The sequence below is a fragment of the Sebastes fasciatus genome, chromosome 14 (genome assembly GCF_043250625.1).
Source record: "Sebastes fasciatus isolate fSebFas1 chromosome 14, fSebFas1.pri, whole genome shotgun sequence".
Taxonomy (NCBI): Eukaryota; Metazoa; Chordata; class Actinopteri; order Perciformes; family Sebastidae; genus Sebastes; species Sebastes fasciatus.
The window spans coordinates 25,559,104-25,579,908 of record NC_133808.1 but is presented as its reverse complement, the minus strand read 5'-3'; the positions used below and the strand labels follow the sequence as shown (position 1 = coordinate 25,579,908).

General features: G+C 40.5%; 2 protein-coding genes across 8 annotated transcripts in view; both read left to right on the top strand.

Annotated features, from left to right (window-relative positions):
- ptpn4a (protein tyrosine phosphatase non-receptor type 4a) overlaps positions 1–3,068 on the top strand; it is an 84,989-nt gene extending 81,921 nt beyond the window's left edge. For all 6 annotated transcript variants that reach the window (XM_074657517.1, XM_074657516.1, XM_074657513.1 and 3 more), the window contains 3 exons: positions 1,194–1,342; positions 1,756–1,891; positions 2,007–3,068. In XM_074657517.1, the coding sequence (XP_074513618.1) occupies positions 1,194–1,342; positions 1,756–1,891; positions 2,007–2,495 (774 nt within the window). In that variant the 3' untranslated portion in view covers positions 2,496–3,068. The remainder of the gene's footprint in view (positions 1–1,193; positions 1,343–1,755; positions 1,892–2,006) is intronic.
- Positions 3,069–8,567: 5,499 nt separating this feature from the next.
- epb41l5 (erythrocyte membrane protein band 4.1 like 5) overlaps positions 8,568–20,805 on the top strand; it is a 38,591-nt gene continuing 26,353 nt past the window's right edge. For both annotated transcript variants that reach the window (XM_074657510.1, XM_074657509.1), the window contains exons 1-7: positions 8,568–8,736; positions 10,752–10,963; positions 16,252–16,356; positions 17,963–18,005; positions 18,307–18,385; positions 18,797–18,841; positions 20,212–20,264. In XM_074657510.1, the coding sequence (XP_074513611.1) occupies positions 10,781–10,963; positions 16,252–16,356; positions 17,963–18,005; positions 18,307–18,385; positions 18,797–18,841; positions 20,212–20,264 (508 nt within the window). In that variant the 5' untranslated portion in view covers positions 8,568–8,736; positions 10,752–10,780. The remainder of the gene's footprint in view (positions 8,737–10,751; positions 10,964–16,251; positions 16,357–17,962; positions 18,006–18,306; positions 18,386–18,796; positions 18,842–20,211; positions 20,265–20,805) is intronic.

Below are 20,805 nucleotides of genomic sequence, written 5' to 3'. Positions count from 1 at the left end.
GTTGCCATAGTGACCAGTGTGGGCTGTTCTTTTTCTGGCTCCCGCTGCTGCATGCGGGCCACGTATTGGGATCTCTGGTTACCATGACAACCCAACCACCCTAGTCAGTCACATTGCTGAAATAGAGAGAGAGAGAGAGGAGCAGAGAGTGGGACGACGATAGTTTGAAAAACAGAAATGGAGAATGTTAGTTTGTCTTATTTTGACATTTGAAGCCTTCTTAGTTCAACATCATTGTGTCATGTGATAAATTTGACACACCCACGCCGGTATTGAGGACTAAATCAAATTGAAAATGAACTTTTAATGGAGGATGAAATGCTCCTGCTGTTTCCTCATCACGTCCTGTTCTCTGTGTTTTCCTGATTACTTCCCCGTGTGTGTTGCCCATGCATCATGACCTTTGAAATATATGGCTGTAGGAGGAGGCAATTAGCATTCTCCTCTGCCTGTGATTGTTGCCATGGAGATAGATGTGTTACCATGGCGATGCAGCGAGGCAATATTAAAGGGGAACACAGGGGCTCTGAGTCGCACATGAAACAGCGGTCAGTGGTTATCTGCTGTAGGTTCTGTATGTGTGTAAAAGTCGTCATTATGTTGGCTTTAAATCTCGCTAATTCTTTATTTTCTTATTCACTGAGTGCACAACACCTTGCTATACTATCCTCTTTGTCTGTTTTTCTTTCCCTGTGACAAAGTGTGACATATATTTATTTATAGTTTGATCGCAGCAACATAAAAATGTACATTTTGTAGCAGATAATATTGTCTTCAGTATCGGGGGTTTAATAAAATTGGGAAAGAACAACGCGAATCACCAAGTGGTCCAGCAGAGAGGAAGAAAATAAAACCACTGTTTGTTATTCACACTGCTCGTTTCATAACACGTTTAAAGGCCATAATTACACAAACAGGGTGCTGTGCAGTCTCCCCCTAGGACGCAGAGCTCAATGAAACATGCTAGGAGGTCGCCCACATGAAATACAATAACTTGTTTTGGGCTCTGAGGATGAGTGATATCTGAGAATAATTCATTACTCAGTAAGCTTGGGTCTTGACTGAGGTGAGACTGTTTGTTTCCAGTAATAAAGAAGCCTTTCTGAAAGGCAGTGCATAATGTAATTTGTCTTCTTCTTTTCCCTCTCTGTGTGTGTGTGTGTGTGTGTGTGTGTGTGTGTGTGTGTGTTCAGAGTGAGCAGGAGAGAGAGCTTACCCAGATCCAGTACCTGGCTTGGCCGGACCACGGCGTCCCAGATGACTCCACTGATTTCCTGGACTTTGTATCTCTGGTACGGACCAAACGGGCCGGACAGGACCAGCCAATGGTGGTACACTGCAGGTACAGCTGCTCTTTCTGTGAATTATCTGAAGTGGTGGATCCATTATCGACTGTTTTGTGTGTTGTTTGATGTTGATTGACTGACACAGTCATAGGCATAGACCGGTGTTGTGTGAGTTTTGGTCTCTGTGTGTTGTACTGACCGGTGTTGCGTATGTTTTGGTCTCTGTGTGTTGTACTGACCGGTGTTAAGTATGTTTTGGTGTCTGTGCGTTGTACTGACCGGTGTTAAGTATGTTTTGGTGTCTGTGCGTTGTACTGACCGGTGTTAAGTATGTTTTGGTGTCTGTGTGTTGTACTGACCGGTGTTAAGTATGTTTTGGTGTCTGTGTGTTGTGCTGACCGGTGTTGTGTATGTTTTGGTCTCTGCGTGTTCAAAGACTCTAATTCTCTGTCGTCCGTCTTTTTTCCAGTGCTGGGATTGGTCGGACAGGGGTTCTGATCACCATGGAGACGGCGTTGTGTCTAATGGAGTGCGGTCAGCCAGTGTATCCTCTAGACATCGTCAGGACCATGAGAGACCAGAGGGCCATGATGATACAAACACCTGTATGTAGACACATTCATCTGTCCGTCTAGCTGCTTTCAGCCACTTTAAACCAGCAGCTGAAATCTCTCTCTCTCTCTGTCTCTCTCTCTGTCTCTCTCTCTGTCTCTCCATCAGAGTCAGTACCGCTTTGTATGTGAGGCCATCCTGAGAGTCTACGAGGAGGGCCTCGTCAAACCATTCAAGACCGTCGTCTACCAGCTGAGAGACAAGGTGGACGAGGAGAGGGAGGAGGAGAGGAAAGCAGGAGGAGCAGCATCAGAGATGGAAGAGGGGGAGTTGCTGGAAGGAGGTCTGGATGAAGAGGATGATGACGACGAAGAGGTGGAGGTGCTGGATGTGGGGGAAGTGACAGAAGAGGATGAAGAGGAGGAGGAAGTGGAGGAGCATAGCGTTGCAAGCGTCACAAGCGTTGCAAGCGTCGCAAGCGCCGCTAGCGCCACCAGTGCTGCGAGCGCCGCCAGCGCCAATAGCGCTGCAAGCGCCGCCAGCGCCAGCGCTGCAAGCGCCACCAGCGCCAGCGCCAGCGCTGCAAGCGCCACCAGCGAGACCAGCGTGAACCCTGACCCTGACCCTGACCCTGACCCTGATCCTGCTAACCCTTGACTTTAGACGTTTGGCAGTTGTTGGGGGTTACCAGGAGGAGGCCAGGTGGCCGGAGGAGAGAACAAAAGCACTGTTGCACTTTATGCTGACAAAAATGGAAAAAAGACACACAAACGAACAAACAAACGTGAAAGTCGTGGACAAGCTAGAATAAAAAAAGAAATCCAGCTGTGTTGAATAGGTACCATTAGGGGATATTGTATGTTCAGGGTAAACGAAAACAGTCTACAAAGAATGAAAAGATAAAAGTACGAGAGAATAAAAGTGGATGGGGAATTGCTGTAGTGCCATAAGTACGAAGGGGAAGGGCTGCCCCCGTCGATGGGAAGTTTTTTTTTTCCTCAAAGGGTCGCCCTGCCCCCTTCTGAGCGAGTCTGCCAGACGGACCTGCCTTTTTTTAGTGTCCTTTTAGCTGATAAAGAGATATACCTTATCTTTTGTTCCTCAGAAAGAGTATTTATTGTGTTTTAGTTTGTGTCAAACCCTGTCCACTGAACAAAAAAAAACTTGTATGTTTGTTTGTATGAATCTAGAGCTTCATGCTTTCCTGATTAAATCTTAGGTAGTAAAGTAGTGTGATTCCTCTTCTTCTAACTACTTCTTTATTTCTTTTGCTTTTCGTGGAGAAAAAAAAATTAATTTATTGTACTTGGGTTTTTATCTTTCTCAGCTTTCTCGTCTAAGTTTCTGACAGCCCAGACTGACAGATGGACAGCTGAAAGCACTTTGTGTCTCACCTCTTGTTCAAATGCTGTGGCGAGTTGTACTCTTGATCCTGCTTTGTGCTGTGTTTTTGAGCTTACAGACACGTGCGCTCTGAAGCGGCCATCGTTTGGCGTGGTGAAGAACATAACTGGTTTACAATCCTCACGGCCAGTGTTTACTGGGCACCTCTCTTTCACTTCTGCCACAGCGGCTACAGCCAGACCTCCCAGTGACATAACGATAGGAAATTAAACTTTCAGCTTTGATTGATTATTCAAAACAAATTCACGTCACATTGCGTAACAGCACATTATGAAGGCAGCGTCATAAAGAGAGGCCCCAGTAGACACGCGGCCTCACTGAGTTACAATCTAAGCTATTTCCCAGCCGTCTCCTGGCTGATGAAGCTAAGAAACAAGGCTGAGCTCAGTTCACTTCTCTCATTAAATTCACATGCAGTCAATTAGTTATTTAAATCAAACCCTGAAGTGTCCTTGAGCCAGACACTGACAACAAATCCCCGCCGTATGTGAAGCTCTGTGGCTTCCCTCTGATTGGTTCCCCCCTGAACCTGAGAAGCAAATCGTGGTCATATGGTGCCTTCAAATGAAACTCGTGAGCTTGTGTTGACAACATGGGAAGTCGTGAATGCTTGGCGTTCAAGTGGTTAAGTCGTGAGAACACCGCTGCTAAGCAACGACAATATTAACGTTAATGTGTCGGCGTCTAGAAGCCACAGAGGCTAACAATTTAGCAAGTTGGTGACATAATGCAGGAAATGCAAAGTCATAATGACAGAGGAAAAAGATGAGGCCGTTGGGAATACCAACATTTTCCTCAGACCTATTAATTATGAAGAAAAACAATATACGACTAAAATTACAATATATTAACTTTTTATGCACCAAAACATGAACTTCGATGGCCTCCGCCATTTCTCACAACATCAACAAACACGTCACAACTCGTGAACTCTGAGCTTTCAGAAACTTTCCACTTACAAGATCGTGAATATGGGAGCGTTCATATGGCATCTTCTCGCGAACACGGTAAACACGACACCATTTGAAGGCACCAAAAGTACCCAAACAAATCAGACACCTGTATCTCTTAATTAGTTCTTGAAAGCTGCTAGAATTTTCATGCAATCAATCGCTTGCTGAATTGACAGTGAACTGATCTCAACCTTAGTGTGAATGGTATAAACGTGACTCCCTCCACTGACCTCCCCTCAGTGTTTACATACAGAGGGTTAATAATACATTTGAATCCTGTAAACAGTATCTCTCCTCACACATTTGCAGTTGAGACTGGTGGCTCATCGCTTTGTGCGAGCTGTCGTATGACCCCCAGCATTCAGAGGTCACTGGAGCGGTGCTTTAAACCAACCTTTGCTGTTTAATTTTCTTTCTCAATCTGTCTGATTGTCTGCCAGAGAACAGTTCAAAGAAGCAGCACAAACAGAACATTCAACCAACACTTTTCCTTTTTTTTTAATTTTATTTGTATTGATCTTTCCCAAACGGTACTTCATTTTAAGGCACATGTTGTTTTAAAGCCGAGATGATGACGTGTTAATAAGAAGTGATGACTTGTATTTTTTAATTCACAAATCCCAGCATCAAGTCTTTTTTTTTTTTTTGTCTAAGTACAGGTTTAAATTTGTACTTTACATAGTGGTATGGAATGAAGTGTAGCCTCTTGATAATTTGAGATATTTTTCTTACGGGCTGCTTCGGTACCTGCTGACATTGGATTCTGCTGGAAAAACCTACTGCTGTGAGTGTGTGAGAGTGTGTGTGTCCTCCTCTTCTTTCTCTCCCTCCTCCATCTCTAACATCTAGTTTGTTAGCTGTCTGGTCTAAGCCTGCTTGTCCGTTAACTGGAATGAAGGGTTGTGCCATAAAAGCCACAAACCTAATCTCACCTGGTCTCAAGTTTTACTGAAGAAACTCAGCTAGAGCCTTCTTGGAGAGTCTTTTTTTTTTTGCGTGTGAAACATTTCAAAACCTCCCTTTTAAACAGCTGAATCATACTTTTGCCACACGGAGAGGTGGGATCAAGAAGCTTTCCTCTTCTCTCTCAATTTTTTTATCTCTCCCTCTCCCAAAACAATCTGCCTCTGTCAGGCAACATCAGTCATTTCAGCAGAGCCCACGCAACATCCACAGTCCATTCTTCTCATTGTTCCTCCCCAGATGCCTCTTCTTTTGGATCATTATACAAGGATCCCACTCTCTCTGCACGGCCTCAAGGCAAATGACACATCTGAGCAGAATACCATGGGTACAGTAGCGCAGAATCAGGCTTGTTTTCCACAGGACGAGAACTTTTTTTTTTTGTTATCGGCAGACCCCTACATGTATGAGCTTCTAATCAAAAGAACAACCGTTCAGCACCCAGTGGCTTCTTATCATCCGTTTTTGGATCAAATTGAATTAACGCTGAAGGCCTCGTGACAAAGCCGCATCAATAACAAGTTATTTCTAACAGGAAAATAAAAACTTGGGCCCCGCAGTGAAAAGTTAATAATTGATAAATCAGGGCTGCCAGAGTTTCCATCTGCACAAAATGTCCAGCAACGAGCTGTCTGTGTTCAAAGTGTTTTGTTGTTGACACATAATTGGTAGTGTGTGTGTGCGTTTAGGGTACTGATCAAAGGTAGTGTGGAAGGGGACCAGACGCGGGGAGGGCTCGGGTTAGTTGTATTTTTGTAAAGATGAAAACAGCTCTAGTCGGGTAGAGACAGGACAGCACTTTGTAGAAGGCTGAGTGGCAGGTAGTGCTACTGGAGAAAAAGTTGGAGACATAAAGCATTGTTTCTTTTTTTTTTAATTTGTCATTTTTATTTTGTTTAAAAACAAGACCAGTAGGGAACAAGAAAAAAAAAAAAGAACTCCTAACTACACAGTGCCACTTGTTAATTTTGTGTAAATAATACTAGACCATGTAAATACAATGTTGTATATGAAAAAAAAATCTTTAAAATAAAAGGGAAAATCAATTGTGAGCAGAAAGATTTTGTTTTGATTTTATTTTTGATTTCTTTTCCCTTTTTGGATGATTCAAATGTGACACAACTGGTGTGTATTTCAAGACTGCTATTTCAAAAGTTTTTGTTTTGTTTGAGACGTAATCTATAACAGCGAGTGTATATATAATGAAACACAAAATACTGAGAAATGTTTTACCGTATTATACCCTTGGTTAACTCCTACCTGTGTCATAAAAACCTTTGTCCTCAGTTGCTTGTTTCTTTCTGGTATCATGGTTTTTACGGCGCTTTGTCTATGAGCTTGATTGTGAACAATTAAAGCTTATCTGTCAAAGCATGGAGACGTGGATTCAGATCAACTGGCTTTTCCACACTGTAAAAGTGAGGTTGGGCGATGACAGAGAGTGAGCAGCGAGCCGGTGAAAGAGACGCTGAAGACCTCAACCAGAACCACTTATTTTGTATTTTTGATGTTTGAGATTTAACAAAGAAAAAAACAAACACACTGACAGAAGAAGGCTTTTCAAGAGTAAAAAGAAAATAGTTTTTCAGTTGTGAAAGTAGGTTTTCTAGTGAAACAAACGGCTTCCCCACTGCCTTGAAACAAGCCAACCTTAAAGATTTATGATAATGTCAGATGATCTGATAGAAAAAAGGTACTTTGGATCTAACCATCTCCTTTTATAATGGTATTATCGAGCCACAATGGGAGCTATTACTGAACACTAAAGCCCTAAAACAGAAAAAAGATGCATCTACTGTACTTCTTGTAATGATAACAGTTTTAACACACAAAGGAACAGTCGCCATACTTTCTGACGTATACCAGTGCTCATTTTTAAAGGTGATGCAGTCTTATAATAGTTCAAGAAGGCCTGCTTAAATGTATAGACCACAGCTGGGTTATATGTATACTAGCATACAGTATGAGATTATTAGTATTGTGTGGCAGAACAGAGGCACATTTTTGAGGGAGTATAACTAGACATTTTGCAGGGTTAAGGGGTGAAACACTGTATCTGCACAGCATATACGCTAGAGCTGCAACAATTAATCTATTAGTTGTCAACTATTAAATTAATTGCCAACTATTTTGATAATCGATTAATTGGTTTTAGTCTTTTTTTTTTTTTAAAGTAGAAATTCTCTGATTCCAGCTTCTTAAATGTGAATATGTTCTGGTTTATTTACTCCTCTATGACAGTAAACTGAATATCTTTGACTTGTGGACAAAACATGACATTTGAGGACGTCATCTTGGGCTTAAGGAAACACTGATCGACATTTTTCACCATTTTCTGACATTTTATAACAAAACAACTAATCAATTCATCAAGAAAATAATCGACAGATTAATTGACAATGAAAATAATTGTTAGTTGCAGCCCTAATATACGCTGTCCACATACATTTTAGTGATCATGCCATATCGTTGCAGGCAGTTCTTGACAATTGACTCAGACAAAAATATGGCTTGTTTATAGTATATACAGTACAGTAGCACCCATAAAGCATCATTTCTGGGGATTTATTTTTGGCAAATATTTTGCAATATTAGATCATTATACTCATTTTCATTGAAAAACAAACCAACCAAAGAACCAAAGTACCAAACATAGATGTTTTCTTAAGTCTGTAGAATCTGATGTGTAGGCCGGGACATCTCAGCACTACAATATTTAATTTAAAACGGTATTTTCACACACATTTCACCTTCAACTAATATTGCGATTTCCTCCTCATCCTGCAATTTGAAAATTGCAGTAGGCCATATTGCGATTTCAATAAAATTTAGATTAATTGGCGAAAGTCAGGATAATGTTGAAAGCAGTGTCCCACTTCCTAGCAGGGATTCAATATCATCATAAAGACTCCTCTTACACAATGCCTGCCAATGCTTCTGTGCTGCCCTAAATGCTTAATGACCTCTAAACCCTAAATGAACCACAGGTCAAACAGGTCTGTTAGTCTCTGACCACATTTATCTAACCAGCAGGGGGTGCTGCTGTCTAATGGTGACAACACACTGCATGGCTCAAATTCAGAAAATGAATGAGGAGGCCAATTTTCTTAATATTTGAAGTTTTAAACCGCATGTCAATTATTTCATGAATGTATGATTATTTGTATATAAAAATGTATAATTGATTGATTAGCAGGCTTGTTTTATCTGGCCTTGTATTAAAAAAAAAACATATCTGAAATGTTGAATATAATCTGCCAGGGCAACAATAATTTAATTGATTTTAGGTAAAAAAATAAATACAAAAAAGCAAACTTTAACTAATCATTCCAGCTCAAACTAAAAAAGGGTGTGTCTCTTTAAATATGCTAATTACCTTTTTGTTAGGGATTTATCGTGACGTCACATCCGGAGTGAAGCTTTGCCTCCTACTTTTTGTTGGGACCTGGGAGAGAGAATCACCCGCAGAGGTAAAAAAACAACAAGTTACAAACCATGGAAACGTACGAGGCTGCTGTTTAGTCGTCTACGATGCAAGCGGACATGCTTTCACCGTGAATTCATACGAGGAGGTCTTTGTAAGTATGCATTTATATCCTCCAGCAGACATCCACAAACAAGTGGCTGCGGAGCAAGTGTATGTCTCTCTGAGCAACAAGGCGGCGCTTGTTTTACTGTACGGGACCCGCTGGTGTGGTCGGAGTCTCGTGCATTCCGTTCTATTCTTCACTAACGGTTAGAGCTTGTGTTGTAAAACAAGCGCACACCTGTTGCTTACACTAGTAACGTTACCTCAGGCCTCACAGTTGTGAAGATAAAGGGATCAAATGTTTATGTTTTGCTTTATTATTATTATTTTAAAAAGACTATAGACGTTTTTTAGCTTGTCTTTTATATTTCAGACTTTTGTTAGCGGTTTCTTTTATGACCTGAAACCACAAATAGCAAATATATGATGTTAACGGTTAACGGTTACATCCTTGAAGTCGACTAACGGTCAGCTAACTAACCGTCGACTAACGGTCAGCTAACTAACGGTCGACTAACTAACGGTCGACTAACGGTCAGCCAACTTTTTAAAATTAATTTAGCTAGCTAAATGTGTAAACTCCAGCTCAAATATCTTCTTTATTCTTGCTTTGCTTCTTGTATTCGTCGAATTAAGTTGCACAGTAACGTTAAAAGTAATTAAATGTTTAACTATAAAGCGTTTTTATCCTCGTTAGGTTAACGTTAGCTGTATTATAGTAACCGTTATGACACTGAAAACCGTTAGCTCAGTTAACGACCAGTTTTTGACTTGTTAGAAGATGACAGATATCTATCTTGGTTAGCCACCATTTATCTTTGTTTATCACCTGTGACGTCACCAGTCAGTTTACAGACATAAGTGGTAGCTAGGCAATCTATTTAGTTACCAAATGTTAAGACCAAATAATAGTAGCAAATTGCCTTGTCTAGACCCAAATATTAGATATTCACACGTTTTTTATCTGTTCAAAATGTACCTTAAAGGGGGATTTGTCAATTATTTAATACTCTTATCAACATGGGAGTGGACAAATATGTTGCTTTATGCAAACATATGTTTATATTTATTATTGGAAATCAATCTACAACACAAAACAATGACAAATATTGTCCATAAACCCTCACAGGTACTGCATTTAGCATAAAATATATGCTCAAATCAGGCAACAACAGCTGTCAGTGTGTCAGTGTGCTGACTTGACTATGACTTGCCCCAAACTGCATGTGATTATCATAAAGTGGGCATGTCTGTAAAGGGGAGGCTCGTGGGTACCCATAGAACCCATTTTCATTCACATATCTTGGCAATTTTGCGCAAGTTTCGAGCGTTATTTAGTCTCCTTCGCGACAAGCTAGTATGAGAGTTGTCCAGTTTGGTTTCACAGTGCACAAATTAAAGCAAACCAAATAAAAAAATGCATTTGCTGATGGACATGTGATAAGGAGCAAATTTTTGCTTTTTCGTCTCGAGAGCTGCCACTTCTATGCAGGGAATCGCAGACTTTGAAATATTGCTGTCAAAAGTGTTTTCACTTTGACTCGGCACCAATCTACTGTGCACACGAATCCCTTCTCCTCCAGTTTATCTCAAATGACTTTATAAATGTCACTATTTTTGCAGACTTTATCTCTTCGGCCTAGATTCACATAACTTGAGGTCAGAGGTCAAGGGAACCCTTCCTCGCCAAAATTTGGCACAAGTTTGGAGCGTCATTTAGCCTCTTTCGCGACAAGCTAGTATGACATGGTTGGTACCAATGGATTTCTCTTCCCTTTAGCTTTAAAACCGAGCCTGCCACAACCTCCGAAATCGCAAGTTGCATTAATTTGTGAAAGAAATAGTGGCGTTAAAACTAATTTGCATTAACACGTTATTATCACGCTAACTTTGACAGCCCTAATATATATATATATATGCACCTGTTAGTTTGCAGTTTGTCAGGTATTCATGGTGGATAACTAGCCAGCTGACATTATAACAATCCACACTAAAAATATGTGAAACTACATCTCATGTTTAATTTCTTATATGTGTTAATATATCTATTCTCTTCTCTTACAGGTGTGGCAGTGTAACCCTCCCTCTCCCCCATGATGCTGAGTTTCCTGCGCAGGACGCTGGGGCGACGCTCCATCCGCAAACATGCAGAGAAAAGTCGGTTACGGGAGGCCCAGCGTGCCGTGACGCACATCCCTGCTGCTGGGGATGCAAAGTCTATCATCACCTGCCGCGTATCTTTACTGGACGGGACAGATGTCAGCGTTGACCTGCCGGTAAGGAGGGTTGCTATAGTTTGAGCCTTTCAGGTTGTGCCATAGTGTGGATGTTAACAGTGATCACCACCCAGATGCTTGTTAATCTCCAGGCATCATTGTGGAGGTTGTGCATTCTTCTCTACTTGATTGTAGTGAGAAGCAGGGTGTCACAACATTTGGAAGGACTTTTGAATTCACATTTAACTTCAGAGTAACAGCACTTTGGAAGCCCTGAAGAACTTTTAGTGGCTGCACAAGAAGAATGTGTCAGTAGAGCAGTCCTTTTGAGCTATAGTGTGTGTTTGTGCGTGTTGTGGTAGTGTTGCTGATCACCTGTAATACCATGATCCTCTCTGGGGCGAACACACTTAATCACATGACAGCATCACATGACATGTAGGGCTCATCACCAAGTGGACACAGAGCAGAACCAAAGAGTATAGAAGCAAAGAGATGAAACTCCAGTGTTTTTGTTTTTTTACAATAGCCGCTGTTGCCATTTTGGACTGAAAACGCTTATTAAATTTATAATATTTTATTGTTCAATACAGGCCATTTTGGTGGAAAATGACAATAGAATAGAAATAATTTTGTTATACTTTTGTATGGATATTTTTTAGGCAGACGTTTTACTGGTGTCTGGTAGTCGCTTTCAGTCCAAAATGGCGGAAGCGTAGCTTTGCTGCCTGGTGCTGATGTTGCAATGGAATGAACAATGGACTTTCACTTCTTGGCAATATATGTTCTTTGGCAGAACTCCACTCCCCCCACTTCTTACTCTCTCTTCTGTCTTTTTTCTCCTGTTTTTCCCTCCTTTTCTTCTTTCTCATGTTTATGTTATTTGTTTCTTTGTATCGACTTTTCTTAGACAAACACTAAGCTTCTTCTGGGAATAACACCATGTGTCATTTTACACATCATTTTAGAACTGAGGGCATGAATATATGGATGTTTTTCCCTCATGTGATCTTTATTTTTGCTCCTCGGCTCACAGCTCTTTGGGTACTTTTTGTTTCCGCTGGCATTGCATGTGCCAAACCTGCAGCATTCCATCGAGGCCAGTCGGTCTGGTATCTAACTGTCCCAAATGACTCAATCTTATCTTGATCACATGTGATGTCACACATTTTTGAGCATGTCTTAGTGTAAGAGCTGCCAAATCATTAACATGTAATCCTTCCTATGAGCTAAGCATTGTGTGCATAGTGAGGTTATTCAGTCTTTCTTCTAGTGGAATGTTATCTGCTCCGACTGTTTCTCTTTCTCTCTCTCTGTTTCTCTCTCTCTCTCTCTCCCTCTCTCTTTTGGACAGAAGTGATTACTGGAATTTGTACAAGACTGTTTTACCAGTGTTACTTGTTAGTTGGGATTTGTTTGTATTTCCTTTTTCATTTATGGAGTTCATTGACTTCACTAGCCTAACAGTGCTTTCATAAGCCAACATTAAATCCATTTTAATTGAACTCTTGTGCGGTTCGTTTGCGCAGTTGTGAATGCAGTCATCATACTCTTGTGCGGACCAAAACAACCGGTCCGAGACCACGTCTTGCAAGCGGTCTTGGACCAGTTGTTTTGGTACGCACAACAGTACAAGCTCACCAGAACACAGGCTGCCTGTTCGGGTATTTGTTGAGATGGACACAGGTAAACAACATGTTAACATGAGTTGGAGACGACTGACCTGGACTTCTGCAAAAGTCCGATGTTTGCCTGACATCTAGGCCAAAGAGATAAAGTCTGCAAAAATAGTGACATTTATAAGTCATTCGAGATAAACTGGAGGAGAAGGGATTCGTGTGCACAGTAGATTGGTGCAAAATTTAGCAGTGAGTATTTTGTCATCAGGGCCTTACTTATTTGTAGTTTGCGTGAGTACAATGTGGAATTAATAATTCAGGACTTTTAATTTCTGCTCTAATTTAGAAGATCCAGATGAAAATGCATTTCCCTCCTTCCCGCAGATCCCTGCTGGGGAAATGTGAGCTAAACCAGTAGCGTTGTGTCTAATTAGTTAAGAGAATTGATTCAAGGTAACTTGTGTATATTCACCCTTGAGGGGCCTTGATAGTGTTGAGTGTTTTTTTGTTGTTGTGGTTGTTCTATGCTGTCTGAGCTGTTCCTAAATGCTCAGATATGATGGGGAACTGAACGTTTATTGGAGGAACAGCACAGAGTACAGACAGATCCTCTGACAGAAGAGAGGGAAGCTGAGCAGGTTTGCAGGGAAACATTGCAGCTTCCCACTATCTGTGTTTCAGCCATGCTTATCATTTAGTCAACCAGACTCTGAGGAAAAAAAGCTAAACTTAGCACATTACTGTCTTTTGCTAGCAATCTTTCTTTGCTTAAGCATACGGTGTAAAAGACTCCAGGGATTGTGGAGTAGGAGTGAATGTTTAACAAAGTTTGGTTGTCAATTAAAATATTATAGTTTCCCTTGTCGTAGTTCGGATTCATGTTGTATTGCTCTGCAAAATACATACATATTTTCTCAATGTTATTGTTTGTTTTGGGGTTAACAAGATTTATGTTACACATTTAATAGTTTGCATATTGGCAGGTGCCAGCTAAACAGTTGTCAAGTCAACTCAAGCTGGCATAAATTTGGAGGACCCCCTGCGAAATGGTGCCGTTTTTCTTTTTTTTCTTTTTAGATGTTCAGGTGGTTGTAAATAGATGCCACAACTGAATAGGGCTCATTCACATGCTTTACTGGCGTTCCAGCTGTGTGTGTGTGTGTCACTAGTATGTAAGGCCATCCAAAGGGTTGCCTCCTAGGGATACCTTTGTTTGGCAGCATCCATGTCCAAACATAATTCCACACAGCCTTATGATTCACATTCCTTCCCATTGAATTTATTTACTTCCTTGTCTTCTCTCTTTATCTTTCTCCACCCATTCCCCACCCTACAGCCACCCACTCTGTCACCTCCTCCATCCTCCTTTGCTCTCATTGTAGATTTAAAGCTCAGAGAAAAAGTTAAGCACATGCAAGCTTTATTTATTTTTTCATAAAATAAGTCATTCTGTTGATGTTGCTGTCTGTTGAAGCTCGCTTTAACTTTTCTCTTGCAGTGTAAACATGGCCCCGAACATCATCGCTTAAGGAGTATTACTCCCATTTTGGACAGCCATACTATAAATGAACAGTCAAGTGCGTAAAATAATCCAAACCACATGGTTTTCCTTCTTAAAGTCCTCTAGTCGTCCACCTGTCCTAGACATTGTGTTTTGGCCATTTAAAATGGATGCATTACTACGCTTGGTGGTTGGATTAATGGACTTGTAAATTGCCGCATCAGATAAATACCTCAATTGTAACTTAAACATTGTAACACTCAGTGTCTGAGAGACAGAGCTGTATGCTCACAGGCAGGCAGAAAGACTGCAAACAGCCCAACAATACTGCAGGCAGTATAACAGGCACACACACACATACACAATGAGTCCTTTGTACTCTCTCTTTCCCTGGGTACTGTAGGGGTGCGGTATGCCTTGTCAACTATGCCAGCTAGCATGGGGCCAGCCCCCCTGAGCTGCCCAGGAGCTCTCTTGGGGTGTGTTTTAGTGTGTGTGAGAGAGAGAGAGTGTGTGTGTGTAGGACACACAGGGAAACCTTTAGAACAGAAGAAACAAATCACAGTGACAGTCACGCTGATGATGGCTTATAGCTGACACAAGAAACAAAGAAAGACCCTTTATCTGTGAGTGCAGGTGATTTGTTTTTTCTGTCCTTGCAACTACCGCACACCCAACACTATTCAAGATTTGGAGCTGTGTTCGCTGCTACTTTCTACTAAACCTTTAGAGCACCCATGAACCCTCTCATTTCCTCATGTAATGTTGCCATATTTCTTTTTTTATATGCTGTGATTTGTCCCTGGTTTCTGTGGGTAAAATTTTGCACATATTTTGTACATTTTACCTTAAAAGTTGGTGATGAAACTAGTGCTGCAAATGGAAAAGACATTCTAAAGTCCTGATGCGAAGAGAACATCACCAATAGTGAACAAGTGCACAAAATACCTTCCTTACACCCCAGTAATTTACTGAAGGGAAACCTTTTGGACTTGACTACTAACGGGCCAGTCACATGAATGCCATGATTAGTTACCCTGCATCTGTGTGGGGACTTGATGTTGATATTTTTGTTTACAAGATGGCTCAAAGAAACAATAAATCATGGATGCTGTGGTTCTAACATCCTTTGGATTTTCATAAAAACATGAGAGAAAATCAAGACTGGTGAAAATGTTTTGTAAATATGTGAGAAAAAATATGGGAAAGAGTAGAAAGTCAGTCCTACTCTTGGTTAAAATTACAGATAATTTCAGTGCCATTACAGAAATTGCAGATTAAAAAAAGGAAAAAATGCAGCAGCAGCAGCCTGATCTTGAATAGCGGCTTTTCCTGACATAGTGAAGGGCCCACAGAGCCAGATGATCACATGATGTTTCCAGCCACCCCACTTCCCTCAGCTCCTCGGCGTCTGGGGCACTTCAGTCCCCGTTACCATGGCAGCCCTGTCGCTGTGCCTCATGGTGGGGTTTGGAAGTTGGATGCCTGTGTGAGCGAGTGTGTGAGAGGGAGTGCACATGTGAGGGAGAGATCTCCCAGTCCCAGGCAGAACACAGGCAGTAACTGGTACGGCCTTGTCAGAGAGGGCCACACCTGTTCAGACTTACTTCACAAGTACCTCATGTTAATATTTTCTCATAACTCTCTCTATTCAAATCCACACAAACACAAATCAGAGCATGTACACTACAAAGCTCTGCTCAAAACAATATTTTGGAGAGGTGCAAAAAAGAGGTCCAAACATTTATTTTATGCCAGAGGGGGAAATAAAAATTTGTTCTTTTGAACTTCTTCAGACAAATCAGAAACAGAATCTCCTTTATTGGCGAGGTTGTTGTCTACATAAAAGGAATTTTATTTTTTTTTCATTTCTCTCGATGTACTAAAATGTAGATATACAGAAATAGAAATAACAGCTTGTAACAAAGACAACAAAGCTAGACAAATAAAGGTAAAGAATAGACAGGACTGTGAAGTACACAAGTAGTGAAATAATAGGTTTATAAATATTTTATAAATATATGTAAAAAGAACCAATGACCAATTGCTTTAACTTGTAAACAAACAATAAAAATAGTGCAAAAAAAGGAAAATGACTGTCCTCATGAGTACCAATATTCGCACTGAAAATTTATTTTTAATATCACTAGTTTTATGAGTCTAGGTGAGGCAATTTTTCTCTCAGATATCTAAGTCCTCTGTTTGTTTGTTTGTGTTTCCCTGATCAGAAAAAAGCCAGAGGCGAGGAGCTGTTTGACCAGATCATGTACCATCTGGACATCGTAGAGAAAGACTACTTCGGACTGCGCTTCATGGACTCGGCACAAGTGCCGGTAAGACTGAAGATACACGTTACACAATAATCCAGTGTCATTTTGAACTGTTAGCTTTTTTTTAATGTTTTGTTTCATTGCCATACTGTGGGTTACCTATTTAGTTGGGTTTGTTTTGTATGATCACGTTTCAAGATTTCTTTGTTTCTACAATTAATGAACATATAAAATTGACTTGTCAACAATGTTGAAACATTTTGACAAACAAATATTGTCAAAGAATGTTTTTCCTGCGATTGTTGATGCTAGTAATTAATCACAATATTTACTGTACTGAACTAATCAGTATTTTATCCATGTGTTCAGTACTGTTATTTCAGGCAGTCTTCTCAGCTGCTGCTCACAGCCAGACTTCAGATTTCAGTCCAAATCACGACTCACCCATTTGAAGGAAGGCTTTAGGCAGGGACTTTCCCTGCCAGTGAACAGGCTAAGGGGATTGGTTATGGGACTCTTGTCAGCTCTGGGAGTCAGACTGTGGTCTGCCTGAGACAAACTTTTTCAAGTCACTGGTCTGCCAGTAACTCTGTCCCTTCACCCTGATGCTCTGTGAAGGCCGTGGAAGGAGGGAAAGCTGGTGGGAGGATGTAACTGAAGGGAGGTACACCGAGGAGAGGGGTGGAGGTAGAGAGGCAAAAGGGTGGGAGAGAGAGCTGAAGTAGAGAGGGAGAGAGAGAGGGGGGCTGTGATAAGGAATGTGGGGGAGAGGAGACTAGAGAGGGCTGTGAGTTCCTCTGTTATCTCTCTCCGTCTCTCTCTCTAACATATGCACACACACTAACACCACTTCTACCGCCTCTCCTTGACATTTTTCATGCCTCATAGAGCCTAAACTTCCAAGAAGAATTACAGCACAGAGCAGAACACTGACTTTAGTGTGTCTGTGCATTTTGACAAAGGACCTCCCAGAATTCAACATTTCATTAACGTAATTGTCCACTTAATTGTTGTTCATTCCTCTAGTTGCACATCTAAATATTTAATGTTTGTAAATTGAATAAAGGAAGGTATAATAGACGTCACTTTCACACCTAACCTGTTTGGTTCGGTTAAAACAAACTCAGGTCCGTTTGCCCGATTAGTACGGTCTGTTTGGGCTGGTGTGAAAGCTGTCAATCAAACCCTGGTGTAGACCAAACAACCGAACGGTCTCGGTCCGCTTCCAAGCGAACTCTGGTACAGTTTGTTTGTGGCGTGAAAGCAATGAACCAACCGCAGGATTTTATGATAGCAGATATGTGATTTTTGCATGATTTCAAAAGCTAAACTATTAATAAATCAATCTGCTGATCGTGAAATCTGTTCAGGATGCGATCTGTATTTAAGGCCATGTGTATAAGCACGTCGGCGTGTATTTTCGCTGATTAATAAGTCAAAAGTGAGTTACCTGTCAGTCTGTATAACTTCATGTTTGTAAAAAGTCAGTGTGAATAGGAACCGGACCAGAACTAAAATGCAACAATCCATTCGCTTGGTGGGTGTGAAAGCACCCTATGTGTAATATCTAATTGCTATCGGTGTATATTTTTTACTAAACTTAACCTCATCTCTACATTGTTGAAGCTGCTGTGTTTTTAACATCATTATCACCTTTATGTTGTTTCAGCACTGGCTTGATGTTACAAAAAGTATCAAAAAACAAGTGAAAAGTAAGTATACAGTCTCTCCCTCTACCCATTACTTCTCTTCTCCCCAGTCATGCATAATTACTTGCTATATATCAAACCATCCTATGAAAACAACTGCTCTGTTTACAATTCTGTATTATTAGACACAAGTGTAAGTTATGTTTTTGTGATGTTTGTGTGAGTGTAAGTGAATGTGGTGCATCTGCTCTTTAAGACAAGTTTACTAAAACAAAATGTCACTCTGGTATTTTTGTTGTCACATGATATATGATTGTTAAGCTTGATAATATTTACTCAGCTGTCATTTTGATCTGTCCTTTAGTCGGCCCACCATACTGCCTTCACCTGAAAGTTAAGTTTTACTCCTCAGAACCGAACAACCTGCACGAGGAGCTCACCAGGTGAGTCAAGCCACAAACCATTTGCGTGCGTGCGTGCGTGCGTGCGTGCGTGCGTGCGTGCGTGCGTGCGTGCGTGCGTGCGTGCGTGCGTGCGTGCGTGCGTGCGTGCATGCGTGTGTGTGTTCAAACATAAAAATGAAGTGAAATGCCGCTTTTTATATACGAAAATAAGAAATGTAGGTTTCCTGCAGGGTTCTTAAAGCGTTGTAGCAAGTACTTTTTGGGATATTTATCCATTGATTCATAAACAAAATGTCATTTGCTTTGGTGTTTCATGCTGCCAGTTTTGCACAGATGGTTGTTTCTGTATCATATTCCATAAAATATATATGGATTATATAAAATATAATATTCCGTATTTAGTCACATTTCATCACCATATTTAACTGCATTGTTTTGTTTTTCTTTCAGATACCTATTTGTGTTACAGTTAAAGCAAGACATCCTCAGTGGAAAGTAAGTAACTTCCTGCATTTTAATTTTCAACTGCCATCCACCTGAATGATGCACAGATTGTTTTATCATGGTGTCATGGTACTCCAAATAAATGTTCAGTGAGAAAGCCAGGCAGACGGAGAGATAGATAACTTGCCATAACATTAAACAGACCTGGTGGTGGCAGTTAACATTTTAGGTGCTGCCAGTAGATAATTGTTGTAGAAGCCTTTCAAAACAAACAAGCTTGATCTACTCTACTAGAAAATCCCTGAAAAACGTTTTCTTTTTTTTTAAAATGAAGCAACCTCATAACCGTAAATGTTTGACTCTATAGTTCAGGGTACCTGCTCCCATGTTTGTTCAAAACATTCAGAGTGTTTTTCTAGTCTGATTGTTCAGAGCTTATCACACAGGGTGAAAAACACAGAAACTGGCCACTCACTACTGGCCCAAGTCAACATTTCACTGGCCCTTTAACAGTTGTTATTGTTGAGTACAGCATTTAATTTGTCATATTAAAGTAGCCCAGCTGTCCTCTCATTTAACTTTTATTTCACACAACTAACTTTTAAATCTCTTGACCAAGACCATATGCTGTACTTCCTGCCTTCATCAGTTATTATCTCTTTAAGCATGAGTTGTTGTGTTGGTAGTCACGGCCATGTTACTATAAGAAGCTTACAGGATTATTGGTAACACCTTCTATGACGCCCATGTCTATAACGCATTATAATCATACTTATAATGTCTTTTAATCTGCTTATAGCACTGTATAATCATAGTTATAAGTAAGTGATCATTGTTTGCTTTAAGTCAAGTAAAATATAATTTTACAAGGTTTTGTGTGGTTCTTGCAAAGATTTAGTGAACTTTGTTTCACTTTATTAAAGCACCCAATGACCACTTATAGCAACTTGTAATCACATTATAATGCATTATAACAGTGATTATAATGCATTATAAAATAGTATAATGTATTACAACAATGGGAATTATAATACACCTGATCCTTGCAAAAAAATGATAATGATAAAATTCTTTATAATGTGTTATGATTATTGTTATAAATCATTTTGAATATTTATGAGTGCTTATAACTATGATTATACAATGCTATAAGCAAATTATAGTGCATTATAAGTATGTTTATAATGCATTATAGACATGGGTGTCATATAAAGTGTTACCGAATTATTAACTGTAGCCAATAAGTGGACTGGGAATGCACTGTGTGTGTTTTACTACAAAGAAACTTTTTTTTGGATTGTTTGGCTGAATAACTATAGAGATCAGCAGGCCTCAGTGAAGATCATAGGGGAATTTTTAATGGCCTAGGGCAGTGCGTTAGCTTCATTGATCATTGACTCTGACCACGTCTGTATTTTCAGGCTAGAATGTCCGTTCGACACAGCGGTGGAGTTGGCTGCCTTCTCAATACAGGGTAAGCACAGCAGGTATCCTGGATTCTCTCCAGCTCTGTGTTTGGTAATTGGGATCACCTCTGTATTAGCTGCCATTATATTGCAGTGCGCACTCCTTTTGCAAAGTTGAGATGTGTACTGTGTTCACTGAACAGAGCCCCAAAAGCCTGTGTAGCAAAAATATAACATGTGTATATACTAGTTAGTTAGTGTGGTGTGAGTCAGACAAGTATTTGTCAGTTTTAGGTTGGAGCATGGTACACTCACATACCAAGAAGTCTAGTATTTTTTAATCTGCAGTGACTAAATCCCTATCCTAAGAGATACTCTATGTTATAACCGTGCCACAGGCCCAACAGACATTGCTCCCAACCCCTACACTTGCTTTGTAACTGTTGAACCCATAAAGCAATGTCCCCACATCTCAGTTGAGCTGTGCACTCACCAGAGCCTTGCACTGTACTCACAAGCCCAGCTTCAGGGGTGGACCCATGTGTCTCTGCTCCACAAGAGTTCTCCTTGATCTTTTCCAACCAGTCATGGCTGTCTTTGTGAATCACC